This window comes from Mesoplodon mirus, assembly GCF_964341445.2.
Source record: "Mesoplodon mirus genome assembly, chromosome: 6".
In the NCBI taxonomy this organism is placed as follows: domain Eukaryota; kingdom Metazoa; phylum Chordata; class Mammalia; order Artiodactyla; family Ziphiidae; genus Mesoplodon; species Mesoplodon mirus.
The window spans coordinates 136,993,376-137,018,271 of record NC_138982.1 but is presented as its reverse complement, the minus strand read 5'-3'; the positions used below and the strand labels follow the sequence as shown (position 1 = coordinate 137,018,271).

The 24,896-nt window shown below is 46.5% G+C and overlaps 1 protein-coding gene across 4 annotated transcripts in view; it reads left to right on the top strand.

The window, feature by feature from the left end:
* RUNX1 (RUNX family transcription factor 1) overlaps positions 1-24,896 on the top strand; it is a 245,361-nt gene that overhangs the window by 172,108 nt on the left and 48,357 nt on the right. For all 4 annotated transcript variants that reach the window (XM_082624588.1, XM_082624589.1, XM_082624586.1 and 1 more), the window contains one exon: positions 8,887-8,991. In XM_082624588.1, the coding sequence (XP_082480714.1) occupies positions 8,887-8,991 (105 nt within the window). The remainder of the gene's footprint in view (positions 1-8,886; positions 8,992-24,896) is intronic.

Sequence of the window (24,896 nt, the reverse complement as noted above, 5' to 3'; positions counted from 1 at the left end):
GGGCTATGGAGCCCACTAAGGCCATTGTGTCCCATATAATATTCCTCTGATTCATGATAACAACATAGAAACACACGCATCTATTTGTGCCGATTCTGCGGGTCTTTGGAAGGTAGTGTGACAAAGTATGAGAAGGTGGTGTGCTTGCTGGACTCACTTAGATGTGCCGGCCTCAGTCTCCACATCTGTACAATAGGTATGACAGTGCTCTTCATATGTACCTCAAAAGGTTATTAGGATGATTAAAATGAGACGGTGTGTGTAACAAAACTTAGGAAGAAAGAGCTGTGACTCACCGCCGCACCGTTCTTCCTTCTGTGGGAGAGTCACTGAGGGAGGAGGGAAGAGAGTAGGCAGGAGGTAGCCCGTGTCTCCCTGAGTCAGAAAGTCAGGAGCGCTGCTATTTCCATTGTCCACTCCTCGTTGGCAAGGAATTTATATTCCTTTATCCTCCGAGGAACTTAGTAAAATTAGAGTGCCTGAGACGCAGCAGGAATTTCATAAATATTCATAAATAAATGAAGGAATAATACTACTATAATCATGCTGGGCATTTGCTGGGCAGCAGCCTGGTGATGGACCTTGTGTTCTCTGTTTTCATTCGTGAGTTGCTCACAGGCTTCGGACCCTGTTCGATCAGGGAAGTATAGTGCCCATGGCTACTTTATTAGAACTGTCCCCCACCCACAGAGGTCATTTCATGGGGGTGTTTCTTTCAGTCATTCATTCATCAGATGTGCATTGTGTACCTGCTGCTTGCAAGGCACTGGGCTAGCACTGGAGATACAAAGGCCGGCGAAAGAGAAGCCACAGCATGCCGGGGCCAGGGAGGGGCCCGCAGTTAAGCAGATGTCACTGTTCTGAGTGGCCAGCAGCATAGTGAAAGGAGTGACAGAAGCGAAATGCACAGCCGGGTGCATAACCCACTGCAAGCTTAGGGGTCTCTCTGGACAGCTTGTCGTCTCAGTGGAGATGTTTCAGGGTGACGAGGGGGCTACCAGCTGAAGGCATCAGGAAGAGTGTCCAAGCAGAGAAAACAGAGTTGGGGAGGAACACCAAGCTGGCCAAGAGAGCTGGTAAGGGCCTTGGCATCCACATTGGGAATTTGGTCTGGTCCCCCAGCAGGTTTTAAGCAGGGAATTGACATCACCAGATACAAATGGTACGAAGATGCTGGGATTGCAGACTGAAGAGCAGACAGGGCTTTTTGGAGGGTGCTTGGGAGCTTAGAGATGGGATGCAAGGTTAGTTGAATTCATGGATGCCAAACCCGTGGATACAGAGGGGTCACTGTATATCCAGTTTGCAGACCCACCATCTGGTAAATGTCACTGTGTCTAGAAATCAGCTCCCTCCAGGCCCCGCCTACCACACCCTGCAACCTTGCCTAGACCTTGCTTCTTCTTCCTACTTAGCCTGCATCCCCACCTGCCCTCCCAGCTTCCTGCAATAGAGCTATGGGTGCGAACAGGCTGGCGAGCAGGCACTGAGGACCCTGACGCTACGTTCCCTTCAAAATGCCCACCCCCCCCGGGCCTCTCTGCCGTGGTGGCACGTGGCCTTGGGCTGTATGTTTGAGGCACTGGTCTATGGGCACCAGCAGGTCAGGGCTAGGAGTAGGCCAGCCCCAGGAGGTCACTTTGGTCACCTGTCCTGTGTGGCATTTGGCCCGATGGGTGGAAACTGTGGAATTGGGGTGTGCCAACCAAAGGGTTCTCCAGGATGGAAGTACAGCAGCAGGCGTGGCCTTGACCTAAAGAGGCTGTGAATTCAGGGTCTTGGAGGTGTTTGGGCTAAAAGGATTAAAACTTGGTTCCTCCCCCGAGACACTCAGGCACTGGTACACCGGAAGAAAAAAGGAAGATCAGAAAGGGACCATGACATCTGGGGAAAGGAAATGCAAAAATAGCGTGAGAGCATCATGCTTCTTTGGGGTTCGGTAATGCTCCTCAAGAAGACAAAGCCTTGCCCATCCAGCCCTTTAGTAAAGCTGGGCTCACACCCATGCCCCCAAAAGGGAGAACTGAGCCTTCCAAGTGAATTCAGACCTCAGACAGAACCAGCTGTCAAACTGAAAGTTTACAGAATAATCCATTGATCCATTTATCAAACATTTTTTTTTATTGCCTCAGAACAGAAAATGCAAAGATTAATAAAACACCATCCCTGTCCTCAAACAACTCATTTTTGTAGAACAACTCCAGAGAAAACACTTGGCATGATTTTGGTTTTCTCTAAGTAAAACTGCTGTTTTTCAAAGGCTCCATCATGCTCAACGCATGCTGTTTGTTGTTGTTGTTTTTGCGGTACGCAGGCCTCCCACTGTTGTGGCCTCTCCCGTTGCGGAGCACAGGCTCCGGACACGCAGGCTCAGCGGCCATGGCTCACGGGCCCAGCCACTCCGCGGCATGTGGGATCTTCCCGGCCCGGGCCACGAACCCGTGTCCCCGGCATCAGCAGGCGGACTCTCAACCACTGCACCACCAGGGAAGCCCCAACGCATGCTGTTTTCTATGGAAAGCTTAGTTCTGTATTTTCAGCACCTGACTTTCAGGCAACTTGGGGGAGTTATCCTCGTACCGATAGCTGGGGCCTCCCCCCTACATTTTGCCTGCGTGGCTGCAGGTGCCATCGGATAAGGACATTGTAAACACCGGCACTTTACACCCAAGTGCACACCCACCAACATCGTCGCCTCAATTCAATGCAGAGAAACCGGGAGATTCTGCACAACTTGAAGAATCTGTCCTCTATTCAGAAATCCCCAAATAAATAATTATACAGCCCCACTGTCAAAAATAGTGGTAAGTGTTTGGGTAAGGAAATGGATGAGGAGAAAAACACGCACTTTGGCCGTTAGGTTGTTCCAGTGGAAAAGTGAGAAACATACATTCAAGGTACTTTGTGAAAAATATCCCCGATTCAGATTTCTCCTGGAATCTGAGGGTTTGTTAATTATAATACTTAGTTATCTGTGATTAAAATTAGACCTGGCACAAACTACATGGTAAGAGGAGAAATCTTCCTGCAACATCGCAGAATCTTTTGGGATTTCCAGAATTTGCAAAGAGTAAAACTTGACCCTTCCCTGGCTTTGTTGGTTTTCAAAAGCTGCATTTTTTTTTTTCTCTCTGACTTTCCTTTTCTCCCTCTCTTGGGTGTTTAAAGTGTGTGAGCATGACCGGTTTCCCCGCAGAGATGCACAAATGAGTGGAAACTGTCATGATTTCGTTTCCTAAGCTCTGCGACCCCCTCAGCAGACGGTCCTCCGTGTGTACAGCCTGCCCTTGCGTGACAAAGGGCAAGTTTCACACCCCGTCGAAACTGGCCCGAAAAGGAGAAGGTGACTCATGGGTCCAAACCTTCACCAAGGAGAGTGACCGAAACAGAACCCAATGGCTGAGGAGCCAGCGCAAGTGGCTTGGCTACTCGTGAACCAGACTTAGGGAGGGGCGATCACAAGAGAACGGAGGGAGACACCCATCGCCATAGGAAGACGTGGCCGTGACGTGACGGGGCACGAGCTTCTAAGGGTGTGAGATGATCTCGATTCGCCTTTTCACCTTCTGCTCCTCTCCCCACCCTCGCCCTTGGGGAACAGGGTGCCCGTTTGCAGCAATCCTGAGGTTTCGCCACTTCCCCGATGTGGTGAGGAAGTGGCGTGGTGCCCTGGGCCCTTGCGGAACTGCAGCGTCCAGCCGTGGCTTTATGAGACCACAGCCGGCTGCCAGAGTCCACCAGCCCCGGGGCCTGTAAACGTGGGACCTAAGAAAGCACAGACCTGGGGCTTTGTCACTGCCTCACCCTGGAGAGTGTGTTATGGCAGCAAATATCCAGGAAGATTCGCCCCGTGACCTTCCTCCCAACTAAATAAAGCACTTAAGATTTTGCGCTGGCATTTGGAAGAACACAGTGGCATCGAGGGGGACCACACATGCTCTGAGGGGAGCGTTTGATCTGGCTTGTTTATAAAATGGATCAGCCAGTTGCAACTGTGCCTTGCAAAGGTCGCCAGCTGGTGGGAGTAGGACTGACGTTGAAGTGGAAGTTCCAGTGGAACGTGCAGTTTTCCCGATGGGTCTTTAGGCCCCATTCTGCTGCCTGCGTTTGCTGAAATTCCTAAAGAAGAGAGGATGGGCCTGGAGGGGCTCCATCGGCACCACCTACCGCACGCTAAGGCTCGCCTCACCTCCCACCATCAGACCTCAACGTCGATTCACCACCAGCTGCACCTCACAGGATTGCCCGCAGCTCTGGTCTTTGTGGGATCATGTTTGTCACATCTTTAGTGATCATTAAACTGATATTTGCTGATGCATTATTTCATTTAATTTGCATAACAGCACTATGAGATGGAAGGACTGTTATCACCCCTCTTTTACAGATGACGAGGCCCCCAGAGAGGTTAAGTAACTTGCCCAAGGTCACACAGCTAGCAAGGGGCAGAGCTGGGGTTTGAGCCCAGGCAGTCCTCACTGTTAACTAGCACCCCGTGCCTTGGCACTTCCGCAGGGTTGTAAAATCAAGTTCTTGTCTTTTGCTGCTTCCAGGCTCAAGTCAAGACAGCCCTCCTCTCCTTCACTGTTTCTTCCCGCCTTCTTATTCAGTCCTGCTGTTTGTGCTTCTAAATAGCATTCCTCCCGGACACAACCCGCCAGAACTCATGGTGCTGTTTGGGTGAGGTTTCCGTGAGCAGGAGAAGGAAGGTCTCAGGGACCCCCTTTCCTTAGTCCGCTCCACTGTGAATCCCCACGCAGGGCACCTGGGACCCTGCAGCTTGCCCCCTGGGGCGCTCAGGGCTGCAGTCTTTCAGCAGCACAGCCAGGGGCACCTCTGTTCACCCCATGGGCCCAATCCAGGGCGGCAAGGAGCCTTCCGGCCTCTCCAGGCAAGGACCCGCTCAGGCTACAAATGGGAACGTCAGCTCTCTTTACGGCAGCCCCATCTCCCAGCCCTGCAGTTCGTCCCCAAAAGCCGATTTCGCTGGTTATTTAGACGATCCATCCTCCTTCGCTCTCCCCTACGTTCTTACTCGCCTGGCCACAGCTTTGCTGAGAAAAACACTTGAGAGGCTTTTGCTCTCCACACCCACGCACTTAAAATACCAGGCCCGTAGGTCATTTTGATGACGGAATTTGGCTAATAACACGCATGCTCTAGGCGCAGCTACCACCTGCTGCACGTGCTGGCTCAGAAGGGCTGCGTCTCGGCAGGGACAAGCCGGGGCGTGGCGGGGGCGTGGCCAGGGCAGAGGGCAGAGTTCCCAGGGTTCAGTGTGCCCACTGGCTGGCTGTCCCCAGGTGTCAAGTCTGGTGCCAGGTCTGCTCGGAAGAATACAAGGAAGCAGAAGGCAGAGTTCTCCTGGAGTGGAAAATGGTCACACACACACCTATGAGCAAAATGACGTCTCTTATTGCCTCTGTCTATGAGGTCATAAGCAGATGTCCTGGTGCTCAAAGCTGTAAACAACAGCCCTTTGTGCAGGAGGCGAACCAGAATATACCCCACCTTCGTGAACCGCAGTTACTGTGGCCAAAATGCCCCACCTAGTAGCTTTTGCTGGACAGACACTTCTTGACTGCACGTAAAATGATGGGCATAAAATAGTAGAATTGTAATTACAAGCAACGATCTCACAAATATTCACTCTGGTTGAATTTCCTTCCCGATTCAGTAGGCCAGTCTGTGGTTAACCAGGGTAAATGCCAGGAGCCCACATTCAGCTCAGTTAGAAACTGCTTTGGAGCTATAACCCAGGCTTTCAATTAGCTGTTGAATACAGTTTGGGTACCTTAGTGTCACCAGGACTGTTTTCGCTTTTGGGAGGCCGGGGCATGGGAAAGGTACCACGAGTCTGGATTCCTGGTGCTGGTACCACTGAGTTTGAAGGTAGAGATCTAGGACCTCATGACAATGATGTGAAGCACAGAGCTGGAGATCTGGGTTTTCCATGTATCCCAGCTGTGTGACTTTGGACAAACCACTCATCCTTTCTGAGTCTTAGCTTTGCTACCTATTAACCAAGGACAATAAAATCTGTCTTGTTTGTTTCATGAGAACCAAATAAAATAGTATATGGGAAAGTGCTTGAAAACTTGTAAGTTATACACAGACCTGAAAAGGCCAACATTAGGAAGACAGTGATTCTTTGTTGTCATTTAGGAAATCAAGAGTAGGATGGTTGTAAACTTATGGTTACCAAAGGGGAAAGGGGCAGGGAGGGACAAATTAAGAGTTTGGGATTAACAGATACACACTACTATATATAAAATAGACAAACAACAGGACCTACTGTATAGCACAGGGAACTATATTCAGTATCCTGTAATAACCTGTCATGGATAAGAATCTGAAAAGGAATATATATGAAAAAGTATATATATATATGTAACTAAGTGATCACTTTTCTGTACACCTGAGACTAACACAACATTGTAAATCAACTAGACTCTAATGAAAAGTTTTTAAAAATTAAAAAAAACAAGAATAGGATGGTTGTAGGAGGGCCGCCACAGGAGTGGGACTGTTTCGGGGGTAAAACCCACAGGTACATAGAGAGCACTTGTCACTTGTAGTGCCAAGACCGGAACTCGATGACATTGGGTGTTTGTACTGAAATGAATAGCATTCCCTAAAAAGTCATGTCCGTGGGTGACCTCAGAATGTGACCCTATTTAGAAATAGGGGCTTTGCCGATGTAACCAGGTTAAGAGAAAGTCATACTAGAGTAGGGTAAGCCCTAAATCCAATGACTGGTGTCCTAGTAAGGAGAGGGAGATTTGGAGACAGAGGGCAGAGAGGGAGGGAGGCCACCTGAGGAAGGAGACAGAGAGTGAACTGATGCTACCACAAGCCAGAGAACGCCAGGGATTGCTGGGAACCACCAGAAGCCAGACAAGGCCGGGACGGATTCTTCCCCAGAGGGAGTACGGCCCTGTCGACGCCGCAATTGTGTCAACACCTCAGCTTATTGTCTCCTAGCGCTGTGGACACCAGAACTAGGAGACAGTAAGTTTCGGTTGTTTTAAGCCACCCAGTTGGTGGTAATTTATTACAGCAGCCCTAGGAAGGAGATACAGTGTTTTCATGGAATCTCTGAAATGCTGAAGTTGTAGGCAGCCGGGGAAACACCCCTGGGGCAGGCACATGCCTACACATGGAGATGGGCACCGGGATTTCATCTAGAAGATAAAATCAGGGACTTCCCAGGCGGTCCAGTGGTTAAGACTTCGCCTTCCAATGCAGGGGGTGTGGGTTCCATCCCTGGTCAGGGAGCTAAGATCCCACATGCCTCGGGGCCAAAAAACCAAAACATAAAACAGAAGCAACATTGTAACAAATTCAATAAAGACTTTAAAAATGGTCCACATCAAAAAAAAAAAATCTTAAAAAAAAAAAGAAGATAAAATCAGAGTTAAAGAGACATTGTGTGTATCCCATGAACGCCTTCATTTTGCAAACCAGGAAACTGAGATCTGGAGAGGTCAAATATTTGTATAGGAACCTAAATCTTCTAACTATCTTGCAGGAAGAGCTGTGCCTCTCCCTCTCCCTCTCTCTGTCTCTCTCTCTCTCTGTCTCTCCTCCCCCATACACACACACACACACACACACACACACACACACACACCCCTTTGAATACCATGTGCCAGATGCTATTTTAATTATTTTACTCATATTAATTCATTTAACCTCTCCCCAAATTCGATAAGGTAGGAAAAATTATATGTACCCATCTTCCAGGTAAGGACACTGAGTTACAGGGAGGGCTAGTGACTTGTCAAAGGTCAGCTAGCCAGAATTCAAAACCAGAGGGCATTCTCTGAACTGCTTAGCAAAGAAGAAATGCTTTTAAGTAACTAATGTATTTATATATTAATACTTTTATTATAAATTATATATTTCAAAACAATTTTTTGTTTGTTTGTTTGTTTGTTTTGCGGTACACGGGCCTCTCACCATTGTGGCCTCTCCCGCTGTGGAGCACAGGCTCCGGACGCGCAGGCTCAGTGGCCATGGCCCACGGGCCCAGCCGCTCCGCGGCATGTGGGATCTTCCCGGACCGGGGCACAAACCTGCGTCCCCTGCATCGGCAGGCGGACTCTCAACCACTGCGCCACCAGGGAAGCCCCTCAAAACAATTTTTAAAAATTATTAAAAGCATTGCATTCAACCTATGCAATGAAGACATGCTTGCATTTCTTAAGTATGTATGAAATGCTTAGATGGAAATCCATCTGCATATTTATGCTAAAAGTTGTCATTGAATCTCAATCTGTCAGTTACATATCCTTAAATCCATTTATTGAATATAAATTTTGTCTGGCCAACCCCACGAGTGCCTATAATAACATCTGGCCTTTCAAAACAATATTTAGAATCAACCAGCAATTAGTACTTTTAACATAGAGAGAATCATTCCAATTTAGCCTAGCCTCAAACTTAGGAATTCTGTCTTTCCTAATCCTTGGAGGTACAAACAAGGTTAGAGGGCAAAGACAGAAATGGTTTCTTTTCCTCCATTTGCTCTGAGCTTATTAAAAGGGAGCACCTGGGGGCGAGTGGACAGTGCCAATCTGCTCCTACGTCCCTGGGGTCCCGACCTGAAAGAAAACACGTCCGAATCTCTCTTGATCCTGTGTTATTCATGACTAAACAAAAGCCACGTGACTAAGGGAAGGGTCACATCTAGACAACGTAGGTGTACATTCCAAAATTTAAGCAAAGCCAAACTCAAAGTAGTATTGGAAAAACCAGTAATGTGTGCTGAAGTCCTGCCGCCTTTCCAGTGTGAGGGCTGGAAATCATAAATTAATTTTGAATTACTCAGCAGATATATTCAGGCCATCGCCTCATTCTTCGTTGCTCTCTTTTGTGTTCCAACAGGAAAGAGCTTCACTCTGACCATCACCGTCTTCACAAACCCACCACAAGTCGCCACCTACCACAGAGCCATCAAAATCACAGTGGACGGACCCCGAGAACCTCGAAGTAAGTGGGACGCCCCTCGGGGCTGGCACCTCCCCTCCCAGCTGGTACACTCAGGCACCAGAACCCTTGTGTTCCATCAGCATCACTCAGATGTGGCTAAAACTTCTGCCAGAGGGAAATGTCAGACCCCTGCAGGGAGGAAGAGTTTTTCTTTTGACACTCTCACTCCTCAAAGTTGTCTCTGAGCCCTGGGCTCTTTTTTTGAAGCATCTTCTTGGAGGGCAAAAGGAAATCAGGCTGACTCAAGTGCATGTCAGAATCATTTCAGGACTGCATGGGCCTAAGGACCAAATACGTGGTAAAGTTCAAGGAAGATTGGCCAGGGGCAGAGGTGGTCAAAAGAGGCCAGGGGGTCAGAGTGGACCACAAGGGGCTGATCACCATCCATGCTGACCTTTTATTCACTTGGAGGCTGGAGATGAAATCTATGAAAATGACCCTTTCCTTTCTGTGCCACAGATCAAAATCTTATTACAGGATTGTTTAAAATAGAGAATGGGAGGGAAGAAGAGTGCCTGAGAGAAAACCAGTAAATATAGAAAGATGGTACAAAAAAAATAGTTCCTGTGAGGAAAGCTTTTTTATAAAAGGAGTGGGGTTGTTTAGTCTGCAGAAAAATGTCTTCACGGTGACTTAATGACTATCTTTGAGTAAACACACAGTAACACTTTTCCAGAACCACACCTTTCCCTGGGATGGAGGCTGGGTTCCAGTTCCAGATCTGTGGAGCTGACTGGAGCCCCCGCCCAGCATCTGCATGCCTCCTAACCATGTCATGCCCCCGGTGGAAAATTAATATTCTCTATTAATTTTTATAAAGGGTGGGGTTGAGGGTGTCAGAAACAGGGCTTCCTACTGTGCCAGCAAGTTGCGATGCAGGGATGACAGGTCGTAAAATGAAGTGGTTAAGAATTTGGGTTCTGGGGCAAACAAGTGGAGTTCCGGTTGAGGCTCTTAAGCCTTCAGGAAGTTATGGAGCCTCTCTGAACCTCAGTTTCCTCATCTGTAAAATGGGGATAACAATGAGAGCTTCTCTATCAGCTTGAATGACACAATGCTGTGTGTGCCCGGCACAGAGAATGAACTCAGGAAATGCCAGCAGAGCCTCCCTGCCTGCATCTCTGGCTGCTGCACGGCTCCCCTACCCCGGGGCCATTCTTCCAGAGGACCTGCCTGGTGCCTCTGGGGACTCTAAGGTCGCCCCTGGGGCGTGGCTCTCTGCAGGTCATCCTGTGAGCACCGCAGCTCATGGCAGTCTTTCCTACAGCCCTGGCCACAGTCTCATGGCATCTTGATCACCCGCTAGAACCATCCTGGGTGCTGCCGCAACCTTCCCCATACCCCAGAGTGGGCAGAACCCAGCAGAGAACCACCACATCCACCAGGGACAACCCCCCACCCCACCCCCCAGGACATGGTGTCCATTCACCATCTCCTTGGTGCCATTTGCCTGCTCCGTGACGCTCGTCATTTCTGACCTCATTTCCCCCTGGCAGATTTTTCTCTGTAAGCTCCTGGAGATGTTCTGGCCATATCCGGACTCAGGAAACTCTGGGACTTGGTAGCATCCCCTGATTCCAGTTTCTGTGTGAAAAGCAAACCACAGGCTCAGAAACACACAGTTCCAACCAAACCCAACTTGGGAGGTTTCCAAAGTAGGAATGGCAAATTGAAGACTCCTAGTGACCCTGCATTAAACATAACAGACACACCACACAGGTACCTTGGTGCTTGCAGAGGACCAAAGAGGAAGCGAGCTCAGATTAGAGCAGGCCTGGGGTTGGGGAGCCGGCAGTTGTGAGGTGTAAGGCAATTGACCTTGAGGGTAATTAAACTTCCAGAAAGGCTCACTCAGGAGGCTGTAGGTTCCCTATCTTTAAAAACAGAAGCAGGGAAGTGGGGAGGGGCAAGATAGAGGTAGGAGATTAAGAGGTACAAACTACTATGTATAAAATAAATAAGATACAAAGATATATAGTACCATAAGGATATAACCAATATTTTATAGTAACTATAAGTGGAATATAACCTTTAAAAGTTGTGGATCACTGTGTTACACACCTGAAACTTATATAATATTGTACATCAACTATACCTCAATAAAAACATTAAAAAAATAAAAATAGAAGCAATAGCCATCTCTGGGACAGTTCAAAGGTAGACCTGCCTGGAGGAGGAAGCTTAAACCAGGAGACCCCTCCGTATACCTTCCGCTGTGCCTCTTCTCTCAGGCATAACAAAGGGCAGTTTTTGCCCCACAGGCAGTATTTCCTGTAACATTCAAAGAACTAATGGTGGTTGAGCTTTGGAAAACAAATGATGGCCGCTTGGATTTTTAAGAACTGGCAGTCAGAGGGGAAAAAAATGCGATTGTAATGGCCCGCCTGTATATACAGTTGACTCTGCTTCCTGCTGTTTTATGACTTAAGAAAACAGTCATTATTGGGAAGGGCTCTTTGGGCAGGCAGAAAGGATTTGCTCCAAGAAGGCACCCATTTTTACAGTCTTTCCTGCCAGATGGAATCTGGGGTCTAGGGAAAAATTAACTTAAAAACCATATTAAGTTAAATGAATACGTACGTATACGTATGATATAAAGAGGTGTTAGAGGCCTAGGTAGATAGTCTCCTTTTCACAAGGGACTTCTACACAAAAGTCAGATGCACACAGTCTCCCAGGGTGACTCCAGTAATGCTGACTTTTCTATTCACTCTCTGAAGCAAGGCAGGCCTAAAGGCATGCTGTTTTCTTCTTCTTTTTTTTTTTTTTAGAAGATGTTGGGGGTAGGAGTTTATTTATTTATTTATTTATTTTTGCTGTGTTGGGTCTTTGTTTCTGTGCGAGGGCTTTCTCTAGTTGTGGCAAGCGGGGGCCGCTCTTCATCGCCTTGTGCGGGCCTCTCACTGTCGGCCTCTCTTGTTGCGGAGCACAGGCTCCAGACGCGCAGGCTCAGTAGTTGTGGCTCACGGGCCTAGTTGCTCTGCGGCATGTGGGATCCTCCCAGACCAGGGCTTGAACCTGTGTCTCCCCTGCGTTAGCAGGCAGACTCTCAACCACTGTGCCACCAGGGAAGCCCAGGCATGCTGTTTTCTTATGATTACTTGAATGTCTTGATTCAAGGTGGGAACTACTTCTTTGGATGAAACTGCTCACAGCCAGTTTTTTTTGTTTGTTTTTTTTTTAAGAGAAAGTTAACAGGATTTTCCCCCAGCTTTACTGAGACATCATTGACTTATAACATTGTATAAGTTTAAGGTTTACAACATGATTATTTGATATATGCTTATATTGCGAAATGTAAGCTTAGTTAACACATCCATCACATCATATAGTGACAGTTTGTTTGTGTGTGTTGAGAACTTTTAAGATCTACCTTCTTGGCAGTTTTGTTGTTAACACTTTATTGACCGGGGGATTTTTGCAGAAACTAACGCCTGTGGCCCTAATACACGTCTCTGGTCAAAAACGTGTTGACTATAGTCCACGCTGAACATTAGGTCCCCAGACTTTTTCATCTTCTAACTGGAAGTTTGTACCCTTTGACCCATTTCCCCACCCCCAACCCCTGGCAACCACCAATCTACTCTCTGTTTCTGTGAGTTTGTTTTGTTTTAGATTCCACATATAAGTGAGATCATACGGTATTTATCTTTCTCTGCTTGGCTTATTTCACTTAACATAATGCCCTCAAGGGCCATCCATGTTTTTGCAGATGGTAAATGGCATGATTTCTTTTTTATGCCTGAATAATATTCCTGTGTGTGTGTGTGTGTGTGTGTGTGCGCGCGTGTGCGGGTGTCACATTTTCTTTATTCATCGTCTGTTGATAGATACTTTGGTTGTTACTCTGTCTTTACTATTGTGACTTATTCTTTCTAATGCAATTTTAAGAGAGGTCATCGCACAGAAATTAGTATGCCCAGGCAGTGTCAAATCTATGGTTTAATAACGCCTCCCAAGTCCCCTTCTATCATTATTATGGTGCTATGAATTCTGGGTGATTTTGGCAAACTGGTCCCAGCATCACCAAGTTGAATAGTTTTGAAAAGTTCTTTTGTTTGATGAAATCAATGACCTTGAGAGTTCAAAGGGAGCTAAAAGGGGCTTCAGGGCTAATTGCCTCATCGATAAGGGAAAGCAGCCCCAGAGAAATGACATGACCTGCTTAGGTTGGGAGAAATCGTTGGTGATGAAGCCAGGATTAGAATGAGGAGCTCCTGCTCCCTCATCCTGTGCTCGTATCCATCCGTCTGTCTGTCCGTCCGTTCATGCATTCACCTCCCATTCCATACCACACCGTCTACACCTCATCTATTCTAGGCTCTCTGACCCAACCTCGGTATCCTCATTTTTTAAACGAGGTGTCGGCTTATAGGACTTCTCACATTTGTCCCGGCTCTAAGACTGTCTAGAAAGGGCAATTGTTGGCACTTGATTGCAGGCGTGGAGCCTTCAACTTAAACCATTTGTGCAAAACCAGAAGGAAAGCTTATCTCATTCAACCTGCCAGTCAGGTCAATAAGAAAAGGACAAAGAATTAAGAAACATGCCACAGCTAGTCTGCTGGCTGGGCGGATGGGATAACTTGATGTTTCCCAACCATCCTCCCGGTTTTCAGTGGTGAAGTTGTAGCAAAAAGTGTCTTCCAAAGAGAACTGAAAATATTTTTCATTTCAGATGATTACTTGCCCTTTGACAGTAACTGACCTGCCTCTTAGTGAGTCAAAACTTGTTTTTCCCACATTCCACAAGATTATTTTTACATCTCAGATTAATAGAGAAATTATTAATTGTTGAAAAATTAAATTTATTACAGAGAAAGAACACCATCAGAAGGTATCTCCTGCTGGGATAGTTCTTGCAAGCAGCAATGTGGGATCTGTTTTCAGTTTGTAGGTAGAACATTTAGAAGCTTGTCAACATATTAAAAGATAGTCTTCTCCTTAAGCATGAAAGATAGAGTGAAAGGAGTTTTCAAGAAAAGGATATTTGAGATTGTTTTTATGTTTTGTTTTGTTTCTTTACTATTTCAGAGGATCTAATGGAAAACTCTAGCTCTCAACCCATGTGCCTGTAATTTAGCCCATGTGTCTGTAATATGACAATATTGAGATACCAAAGCATATTCTCTGTAGATATTTCACTAAATAATTTGAATGCGTGAATTAATTCAGCGCTGTAGAGGAAGATACTTTGCTAATGAGGGGTTGAGGAGTAGTTGGGACCCCAATGACTGACCCAGTGATGGGGGGCCGGGGAGTGGGGGAGATGTTTCAGTAGTGTGGATCGTGGATTGGACATTCATTCTGATGGCACAAGCCATCATCTGGCTGGCCAGGTATTTGTTACATCTGGAACACTGAGTAACTAATTAAAAATTGAAAAGGTTCATAAAACAAATATTGGCCATTTCTGGGACAACTTCTGCCCTCAGGTTAAAGGAAGCCTTCACAGTAACTGCTGTGTCTGAGCTCTTGAGATTCAGAACAACGGATAGCCAGGTGGAGCCGTTACTTAAAAACTTCGGAATATGCTACTTTCTGGGACATTAGCCTTTTTGCCAACTAACTATATGGGGAGTTATAGTTAAAATAGGTCAATTTAAAATACGCTTAATTACCCATCGCTCAATTGCTTTGTTAAGGACTTTGTTGAGAGTACATCACACAACTATAACTTTCTTCTATGATATTGAATGTAAATAACAAACCTATAATATATATATAGAGAGAAGAAACAGGATCTTTGTTTGTGACAGTCATGTTTCAAGTGAAAAAGAGGAATGCATGACAGGCACCTATAAACTTATGGTGATAATGGACCTAAAAATGTTTGAAATCAAGTTTGTCCAGAAAAGTGTGGGATGAGCAGAAATGTTCATGGATTGCTCTGGTGCTTGACTGACATACAGTTCTCTTTTAAAATGTTATTTTCTCTTAATAATAAAAATACCTAAAACTAATAATAATACCTAACTCTCAGACAGCGCTAATTGTTGGCTCAACACTGTTCAAAGGGCTGCGCGTACCTTAATTTACATAATTTTTGCAAGATCAGGTAAGGAAATTGACACAAAGAGAAATCCATCCCCTTGCCCAGGGTCACACAGTTAGTAAGCCAGAACTGAAACGAAGCAGTCCAGACACTGCAGGCCACAGACGCCAAAGTCTGTTTTAAGAACTACACCAACTGCTACTTGAGCTTTACTGTGTTGAAATTTCTATGCAGAAATTGTTTTATTAGGAGAGTTTATCAGTAAAATTCTGGTTCAAATACAGTTTTCTTGGAGAAAGCAGAGCCTCATAGCCTCGGCAGTCGTCATTTTTGTACTGATGGGATGGACTCAGCGTTTTCCCTGGGGCGGTGCTGCAGTGAAATGTACCAGCCATGCTGTCACATGTGCCAACTTTTGGTTCCACGTCTTTCACCGGGGTCTGCTTGGGGGCCTGGCATCCATGGGGGCCTGAAGCAGGGATGCTGCCCAACATAAACCTCTCCTTCCAGTGCGGGCAGGCAGGAAAGATGAGTCATGTGAGAAAAATGACCACCAGGTGAACCGTCCAAGTCCGTCTCCCCCTTTGGCAAAGAGCTTCCTAGAGGGCCCACGTACACAGTGTGGAGCCTGTTAGGAGGATGCAGATTTGTGTAATTCTTTGCTTCTGACTTGTTAGTGGAATGCCAGGTGGTTTTCTGGATCTGTAACCTCAGGATTGTAATTATCAATCCCCGATTACTTTGTTCGCTGGGAATTGCTTCAAGCATGTGTTCTAAGTGATGAACGAGGATCGACGTAATCCCCCTTTCCTTGGGTCCTTCAGGTGTCGGATTTGGATTTTCATTCTTTCTAGATGAAATTGCGATCCCCGAAAGAAAAGGAAATAATTCCTTCTTCCCTCTCCCCCAAATATAAAGTAGGAGACGGAGGGTCAAAGAGGTAGAATGTTCTACGTATATTCCTCCTCCCCACTGTGAAAGGCAATTCATTGCTAAGACAGACATTCTGGGGTGACTTCCACTGGTGCTAAACTCCCCAACTATCTGATGACTTGGCAAAAGCAGTTTTGAAAGCACTGATTATCCTGCCTAAATGTTTCCAATTAATTTGAGAATGTCTTTCTGGTTTTTATGCTTAGTAACATCAACCTAGACCAAGAAGAATTTTATATACATAAAGACTTCCAAGACCCTTGAGTTTTTAGTGGACTTATCCAGGCTGAGGTCTGAGAGGGTCCCTTGGACGAGGGTTGTGTAAAAGGACCCTGGAGGGCATAGGGTTCTGCCCCTGGAAACAGTGACCATCTCCCTCAGTAGCTCGCCCGAGACCTGGGCAGACCTGTCACCTCTTGGTAACTTGCCCTGTCTTATACAGAAGCCACCAAGATGTTTAGGTGGCATTTGTATTGCTACAGAAAGGAAGGAAAATTAGTTCCTTCCAGGTACCAATGAGAACCCAGCGAAATGATCTAGGTACCTTCTCAGTCTAACGTAGCGGGCGTGGGGGAGAGAAGAAACATGGAATGAATCTTAAACCATGACTTTGAATATCTCCTTCCATCCAGACCATTGCAAACCCATATCAATATTTTAAATGCCACACCAGTGAAGTCAAGATCTAAGCTAACATAGCACAGTCCTTGTTAGAATTTAGTATATGAAGTGCTAAAAGAAAAAAGAAGCTCGTCTGCATTTAGGCTTCCATCTCTTAATCTTAAAACATGTATAGGGCTTCCCTGGTGGCGCAGTGGTTAAGAACCTGCCTGCCAATGCAGGGGACATGGGTTTGAGCCCTGGTCCAGGAAGATCCCACATGCCGCGGAGCAACTAAGCCCATGCGCCACAACTACTGAGCCTGCGCTCTAGAGACCACAGGCCACAATTACTGAGCCCGCATGCCACAACTACTGAAGCCCGTGGGCCTAGAGCCCATTCTCCGCAACAAGAGAAGCCACCGCAATGAGAAGCCCGCGCACCGCAATAGAGAGTAGGCCCCACTCACTGCAACTAGAGAAAACCACGCACGGCAACGAAGACCCAACACAGCCAAAAATAAATAAATTTATTTATTTTTTTAATGTATAAAGTTTTCTAGATCCTGAACTGGGGGACCTGGGTTTCAGACTGGCGCCACCAGGCCAGTGGGTGTGAACTTAGGCAGTCATCTTAAGTACTTTCTCCTCACTTCCCTCTTCTGTCCAACCAGGCAATGGGACGAGATAATATCTAGATTAGTCCGCACTGAAGGGGTAACAAAATATCATCAGAAAAACAGAAGCCATGGGCTGCCCCACAAACAGTGCCCCTCAGAGGCTGACCCCCGTGGGCTGTCTTCCACAGGGGTGTATCCTTCATACATCAGACATATCCATATACACTCAGGTCCTACGTTAGATATTTTTTTGCTCTAAATTTTTGAACGGCTTTTATCATTTGGTGTTGAAATTATCTGGCTATGAATTTAATTCCCTGCAGCCCTGATCTCGCTGCCATCAACACAGTGATTGCCATCGGGTTGAGATCCCCATTTTGGCACTTGCTTACTATGTGGGCGACCATACCTGGGGTGCATGCTAGCCTGGCTGAGCCTCCGTAGAACAAGGACAGGGGCTGTATGCGCCTCCCAGGGCAGGGAGCCTGAACGCGACAGTCTTGGTAGAACATTTTGAACCAATGTCTGGCACACAATCAGTGTTCAGGAGATGGAACTGTTATTTACCTTGAGTCTTGGAATCCTTTGGAAATGAGAAAACTCTAAACAAAAAAGAGTTGTGATTCCTAAGTTTAAAAATTCATGAAGTTGCCATAATGTTTCATTTTTTTAGACACAATTAAACATTTATAAATTTTGATTTTTTTTTTCAGTTTTCCTTTTGTATTTAGACACGGTAAAATTTCTTTTCTGGCATTTTTATGGACGCTTGAAACACTCCGGGCACCGTTCCTAAGTCCCTCATGGGCAAATGGCTTTGCCCCCAAAGGTTGAACTTTGTTTTCGCAAACTCAGGAGGAAAAATCCTGCCTGAGTAACATCGAAAGTATTTGAGGTCTAACATCTGGGTCCTTTCAGATACATGCATGACACAGCTTGGGAGAGGCTCTTCCACACTGATCTAGAAAACTGACATGGAATGTGCCAGAGTCTCTTGGGGTCTGAATTGTCACGTCAGATGCATGCAACTCACCTCGGGGGCGGTGGTGCCTGGACCCGTTAGCCGCAGCCAAGCTTTGTGGGCATAGAAAACACTTGGCCACTCTGAGTTTTCTAAACCAATGTGCCTTTCTAGATTCGCCTTGGGTTTTTTGGATTTTTCTTTTTTGGTATGTGTTTGCTAGGGCTTTTCTTCTTTTTCCCCAAAGACATTCAGTAGCACATTTCAATGACTGTACTTCCACCTTTCACCATCGGAAACCCTTCTGGGCATGCGCAGTGCCTCGTTTGTGGCCTGCACACCTTGTGACCTGATGGAGTGGCCTCTGACCTGGGATGGTTGGGGAACAGCTCCGCTGAGGTCTGTGCTGCCATCTAGTTGCACTTTGGGAAGCACCTAAGCGTGTTGGAACCCTGGGTGCTGCGCAGCCAGATGGGCCCCATCTCTGTGTGCGAAACTCTCCTGGCGGGGGGTGGACCCACAGCTTGCAGATGGATTGCTGTTGACACAGCGCATTATAATGCGTCTGCTTGTTGGCTTTGGGGTGGACTTAGAATTTTTTTTTATACTCTAACCACGTTCTAGTTTTTATTTTTCAAAAAAAAAAAAAACTCTACTTGAGTTTTTGCAAAGGCTTGTATTTTTTTCCTGTAAGGCATGTAGCTAAGAAAGGCATTAGTAAGAATTGGATCCAGTAGATCTGATAGAACTCCACCACCACCAAAAAGAAAAAAAAAAACGCAGGTTAAGTTTAAGTAAGTTAGGTAAAACTACCCCCTTGCCCTAGATCTGTGTTTAAGTTCATTTGAGCTAGCTTGCAATTTCTGTGTTCTCCCATTTTTTCCATGTTCTTTTCCTTTATAAACAATTTGTTTTAAAGGTTTGCTTTTTTTGCTATGAAAAACTGACGAAAAAGAAGGGGTAAATTAGGTATAATCTATTACTGAACATTACAGCTGTATTAGACACATCACAAACACTGACATTGGATGTGAAATGCCTTTTTTATATTCTGAGCTACACGTGGTATATTTGCAGTGAGTTCTTTCTGCAACTAAGTTTTGCATCGTTACTGGGAAAATTCCCAATAGCCAAGCCAAATATTCTGGCTATACATTTGTAGATGAAAGCCAAGGTAAAAGACACTTAAGTACCCAAAGCAAAGTTCTTTTCTGTTTGCCTTTTTTTAAGGAACACAGTTGAATTAATCTGCCAACTCCCTAGACCCCTATAAAGTAAGTTAGTGGCAATACATTACTTTGGTACTTCCACGATTTACAGATACTCAGGGTTCATTAAAGCACGTATTGACTAAAACTCAGCCTGTTATTGAATCTTTCAGGGTACTTTCATACACTGAAATGTGGAGCATTTGAGATCCCATTTGTTTGTTTTTGTTTTTGTTTTTGTTCACCATGGCTTAGAAGTCAGCCTTCTGGTCATTTGAGATAAAAAGTAAACATTTGCAATAACTAAGCTCTTAAGAACTGTATACATTTATGGCCCTCTTTGGATTTGTTCCTGGTATCACCTTATTTTTACTTACCTCTGAAGTGGATTTATGATATGTCCAATTCACTCATTTTAAAGAGCTAAGGAGAAACATCCATAGTCACATCTTTTTGTTCATTTCTGGCATTGCTAACAGGGCATGGCCCCACGTTTCAGAAATGAAGCAGAGAGTTCTGAGCTTGAGGGAGTGAAAGAGGAGTTTGGAACTGGACCAACCTAGCCTCACGTCTGAGCCCTGCTACTTACTAACTGTGTAATTTCCCCATCTGTAGAATGGGCTTGTGACACCTACCTTGCTGGGGGATGTGAGGATTAAATGAGGCAGCCTGAGGGGCAGGCTGGAGTGGTGGTCGGCAGCCCGGCTAGAGAGCTGACTGCCTGATTCAAGGTCACGTCTCCACTGTGATCAGATTAGCTTCCCCAAGCTCAGTCTCCTCAGGTGTAACACCGGGAAGAAGATGTCCCCATCTTGGGGGATTCTTGTGCTCACTGAATTAAGTAACACATGTGATGATACATAGTGCCTGGCACAGAGGTACCCCTTGAATATTAGCTGTTATTATTAAAGCACATGCCCTGGACACAGGTGGGCCCCCTTCCCACATCCCGTAGCCCTCACCACGGAAGCAACTGGAATGCTGCCCAAGTGGGAGGCCAAATACTCGCCATTGCCAAGTTATTTTTTTCTTAAACTTTTTATTTTATATTGGAGTACAGCCGATTAACAACGCTGTGATAGTTTCAGGTGCACAGCAAGGCGACTCAGCCATACATATCCATGTATCCATTCTCCCCCAGACTCGCCTCCCATCCAGGCTGCCACATAACATTGAGCAGAGTTCCCTGTACTGTACAGGAGGTCCTTGCTGGTTATCCATTTTAAATATAGCAGTGTGTACATGTTGATCCCATACTCCCTAATTTTTTTTTTTTTTAATCATTGCAGATGGAACTCTCAGGATACAATACAGTGAGGGCTTTTTTCTCTTTTTCCTTCCACCCTACCTATCATTAACCCCAAATACTGAATTCCAGAGCCAACTTCACCAATATTCTCCTCACTGAAGCAAAACCAAGTTCACCATATGGCCCTGCTTCTTTGTCTCTTTTCCCAAACAAAGATTTTATCAAAAGGTAGTTGTTTCTTAACTGAACATGCTGCTGTGTGATCTGCCAGGATCCTTAGCATCTAGAAGCTTCCACTGAGTCATCTATAAGGTGGGGATAATTATATGAGCTCTAATGCATAGGATTGCTTTGGATGAATTGAGATAATAGATACCAAGGTGCTTTGTAAACAGTCTATCAAATAATAGAAATATAGAGATATGTAATTAGATTAACAGAAAAACAATCAGGAAATTTTACTGTTGTTGTGTACATTATATTGTACAAAAATCTCAGGGATCTTAAATCAAATAATTATTGGTTTCTTGAAGGTACATTTCATCTCATACTTTCTTCCAGGATTGACGAGAAGAAAACCATAGAGAAAAATAGAGACATTTTAATCAGCCCCACTGTGAATCCATACTTTTAGAAAGTTTACTTTTTGCCATTAAAATATCTTAATATTTTCTTTCCTACTGTTATACACCCTTTAGGCATTTTGGAAACAAACAGACAAAAGGCAACCTTGACAGTTAAGAGAATTGAGTTTTATTTTAATATCTATTTCTTTTCCAAAACCAAATACAGTTTTTCCTCTCCAGCTGTATTATTTCATTTTCTTTCCATGAAAGGCTTAGGGAGAATTTCAAAGACTGCAGGGCAGCTTGCTGAGTCCTTCTTTCTTTCTTTTTTTTTCCACCCGGGGCTTTTTATATATGCTGCTCGCCTGAGATTTCTGGATTAGATTGCAAGGAGGCGAAATATTACACCCTTGAGCCTTCATGCCAGTTTCCCAGGAGGAGTCAAAACCTGCAGCTGCTCCAAGGTGGGAAACTTGCAAGGCTCTGGAGGCCAGCTTGCTGTCCTGTTCATTTGCGGGCGTGCTGCTCAGAGCAGGTTGGGAGGAGAAACTCTTTCTATTCCTTGGGTGATTCAGCCCGTCTCAAATTAAATAAGTAGCCAAGTGCAGGGAGAAAGAGCTGGAAACTGCTGAAATTTGAGTCTCGAGTGCTGAGCTGTTCTCGGAGCCACTCTGTTGAGCTGTAAGAGGAATCCTGAGCCCTGGGCAAGGGAGAGGCAGCCGCATGGAAAGACTGCTGGGAGCCCTAGATCCTGGCCCTGGCTGGTTCTGCAAAGCTCAGCAGCCTCCGTTTCCTCCTCTGCAGAACAAGAGAGAGAGAGGATTTGATGGTTTTAAGATCCTTATCAGACTCTAAAAGTAAGACTCGATGTCTGTAGGAGTGATTGCATCACCTCCAACTCCCCCCCCACCCCCACCACCCCCACCCCTGCCAAGTGCATCACCCAACCTGGAGAAGGAGAGCCCCGGCTTTGCAGCCAGCCCATCCACCTGGGGAACCAGATCCAGGGCTAAGAAGATGGGCGAGGGCCAGGTGGAGGGAGGGGGGAAGGCACAGTTACTCACACCCCAAACAGGGGAGAGAAATGGATAAAGCTCCACCCAGAGTGACATTCCGTAAGGAGAGCAAATTATCCTAACTAGATTTCCCATGACTTTGGCATCATTTGAAAGAAAGAGGGAAGGAAGAGAGGGAGGAAAGGAAGGAAGGAAGGAAGGGAAAGAAAGAACGGGGGGAAAAAGTCATCCTTATACCCACAAAGTGCTCAATTGTGCAAGCTACAGAGCCCCAACCTGGCCAAATTCCGGAAGCTGGCTGGCCGGAGACCTTAGTGTTCGTTCCTCAGCCAACTTAAAAAAGATGGGTTGAGTCCTGTTGACCTCATTGCTGGATGTTTCTGAGTGAGGCTGCCTCTCTCCTTTGCCTCCTCGCAGGCTTATGAGCTGTTCTTCACTACCTGCCTTACTTACCTATCTTCACAATCTAGCCGCAAACAGCTTGGGTTGACCACACCACTTCCCTATTGAAAGTTAATACTGTTTGACTCATTCTGTGTTACTAACCTGAAGCCAAAGAAAACAAGCCAGAGAATAACCGGCTTGTACGGAGCTTGGAAAGCTCTCAGAGGCCCTGCTTTCAAAATCCTATACAGTAGCTTTCCTATATCTTTGGGCTGCAGCTGCAAAGAAAATGAAGGAAGCAGAAGTGGTTTAAAAAAAATAAAAGTTTCGGGGGGTGGGGAAGAGACAGGGAAGGGAGTGGGGGTGGGCCTCGGGCTGGGAAAAGACAAAGCATGACCTGCAGTTTACAAGGGCGCCCTCACCCAGTGGAGGTTATGCTTTCACACAGCAGAGTGTTGGTACAGAAGAGGGACTGTTGACGGTGTGAAAAGGAGAGAAAGTTCAAAACACTGGTCCTGTTGCATTCATAGCAGAGCAGGGAGGCTGGGCCTAGCATGCCAGCCTTCTAGAGACAGAGTCCCAAGGTAAAGCCAGAAGGAGGAAGGCCTGTTGGTTTCCAATCTGGAAAGGACTGGGATGGCAGAATGGTGCCAGCGTTTTGGAGGGAAGTTCTGACAGCCTTTTTGTCCTGCACTCCAGAACTGACTCAGATGCGCTCATCAGGGTGAATAGGGGGCACTTGTGTCTTGGAATAAATGGAACTTTCCCTCCCAACGTTACATGGCAAGCAGTGGGACCAACATTTTCATCACCGTGCTGTGACTCTTCAGGAGTCCCAGACAAAGAGCCACTGCCCCTTCAAGTAACTGATGGGGGAGGACCCCTGCCCCACAAACGCTCCTACTCAGCTGTGGACAGTGGATAAAAGTTAGCCTGAGTGAGGCCATCATACCTAAAAACAATCTGCCAGCTTCTTCTCTGGATGGTGTGAGGTAGGGATAATGGCCTGTTAAAAACAACCACTAGGGCTTCCCTGGTGGTGCAGTGGTTGAGAGTTCGCCTGCCGATGCAGGGGACACGGGTTCGTGCCCCGGTCTGGGAAGATCCCACATGCCGCGGAGCAGCTAGGCCCGTAGGCCATGGCCACTGAGCCTGCGCGTCCGGAGCCTGTGCTCCACAACGGGAGAGGCCACAACAGTGAGAGGCCCACGTACCGCAAAAAAAAAAAAAAAAACAACCACTAGTCACTGTTGGCTTTCTTACTAGCAAGTGCTCAAGAGCTGAGAGTGGCCAGTGGGCCACTGTCCTTTTGTACCAGTCAAAGCCTGCTTAGCCATCTATTAAAGGACTTGGGTTAGGACTTTGGCTGGCCCCTTGGTCTCCTGCTGCCATGAGGCCAGCCCAGAATTCAGTGGGCATTTGTGACATGAGAGGAGATGGGAATCAGATACTGCTCCCCCAGGGACCAACAGGATGGCTTTTAGGAATGGGAGGGAACTTTCCTTACCCTTTGTTAGAAATGAAGAGGAATGGAGCATCCTGCCCACTGCAAGATGTGCATCCCAGAGTAAGTCTAGCTCAGGAAGGGGGTGTTCATTCACTTATGCATTCACCCAGCATTGATTGGGGCACCACCCAACCTCCAGAGGGCCCTCAGTTTACCACAGCCCTCTCTGAACAGGCTCGGGGCCTCTGGCTTTTAGGCGTGGTGTGTGCGGGTGCAGGCGGGGAGTGGAGACCCTCAGGGGTGTCAGAACGCCTGGTGGGGAGACCAGGAACGCCCAGGCAGCACGATGCAGCAGGTGCAGCCTGTGGACTCTGGGATGATGCTCCGCTTCCCCCAGGCCTTGCCTGTCCTCCCAGAGCTAGCACACTGCTGGGGACCTGGACTCCAAAGCCAGGTCAAAGCCTCAGGGAGTATCTCCTCTCAATTTGACCCCTGCCTCACCACCAGAACGTACCCTTCCGAAGTCACCTGCCATTCACAGAGCCTGTCCTTGGGGAGCAGGACCCATTCGGATAAATGGATCACATGACCGACAGTTACCCCTCTGGGGTTACTTTCTGTTACCCTCTACCAGGGTTTTCTTGAGACAGTTTCTTCACCGAGGACGGGCTGACAATACTTGGAATCACATGCTTGTAGAGGAGAATGAATCTGGAACTTGTGAGCTGTCTGTACCCTTCCACGGAGATTGCCTCCGCCGCCCCCCAGAGGGCTGCCTCTGGTCAGGAGCGAAAGAAACCAGGAGGTTTTTCTCTGCTCTAAGCTACCATGACCTCCTTAGTCACCAGACAGAAACCGGAGGTAACCCGTGGTGACCGATGACCACAGATCCTGACTCTCTGCTTTTAGGGAGGCCCAGGTCTCCAAA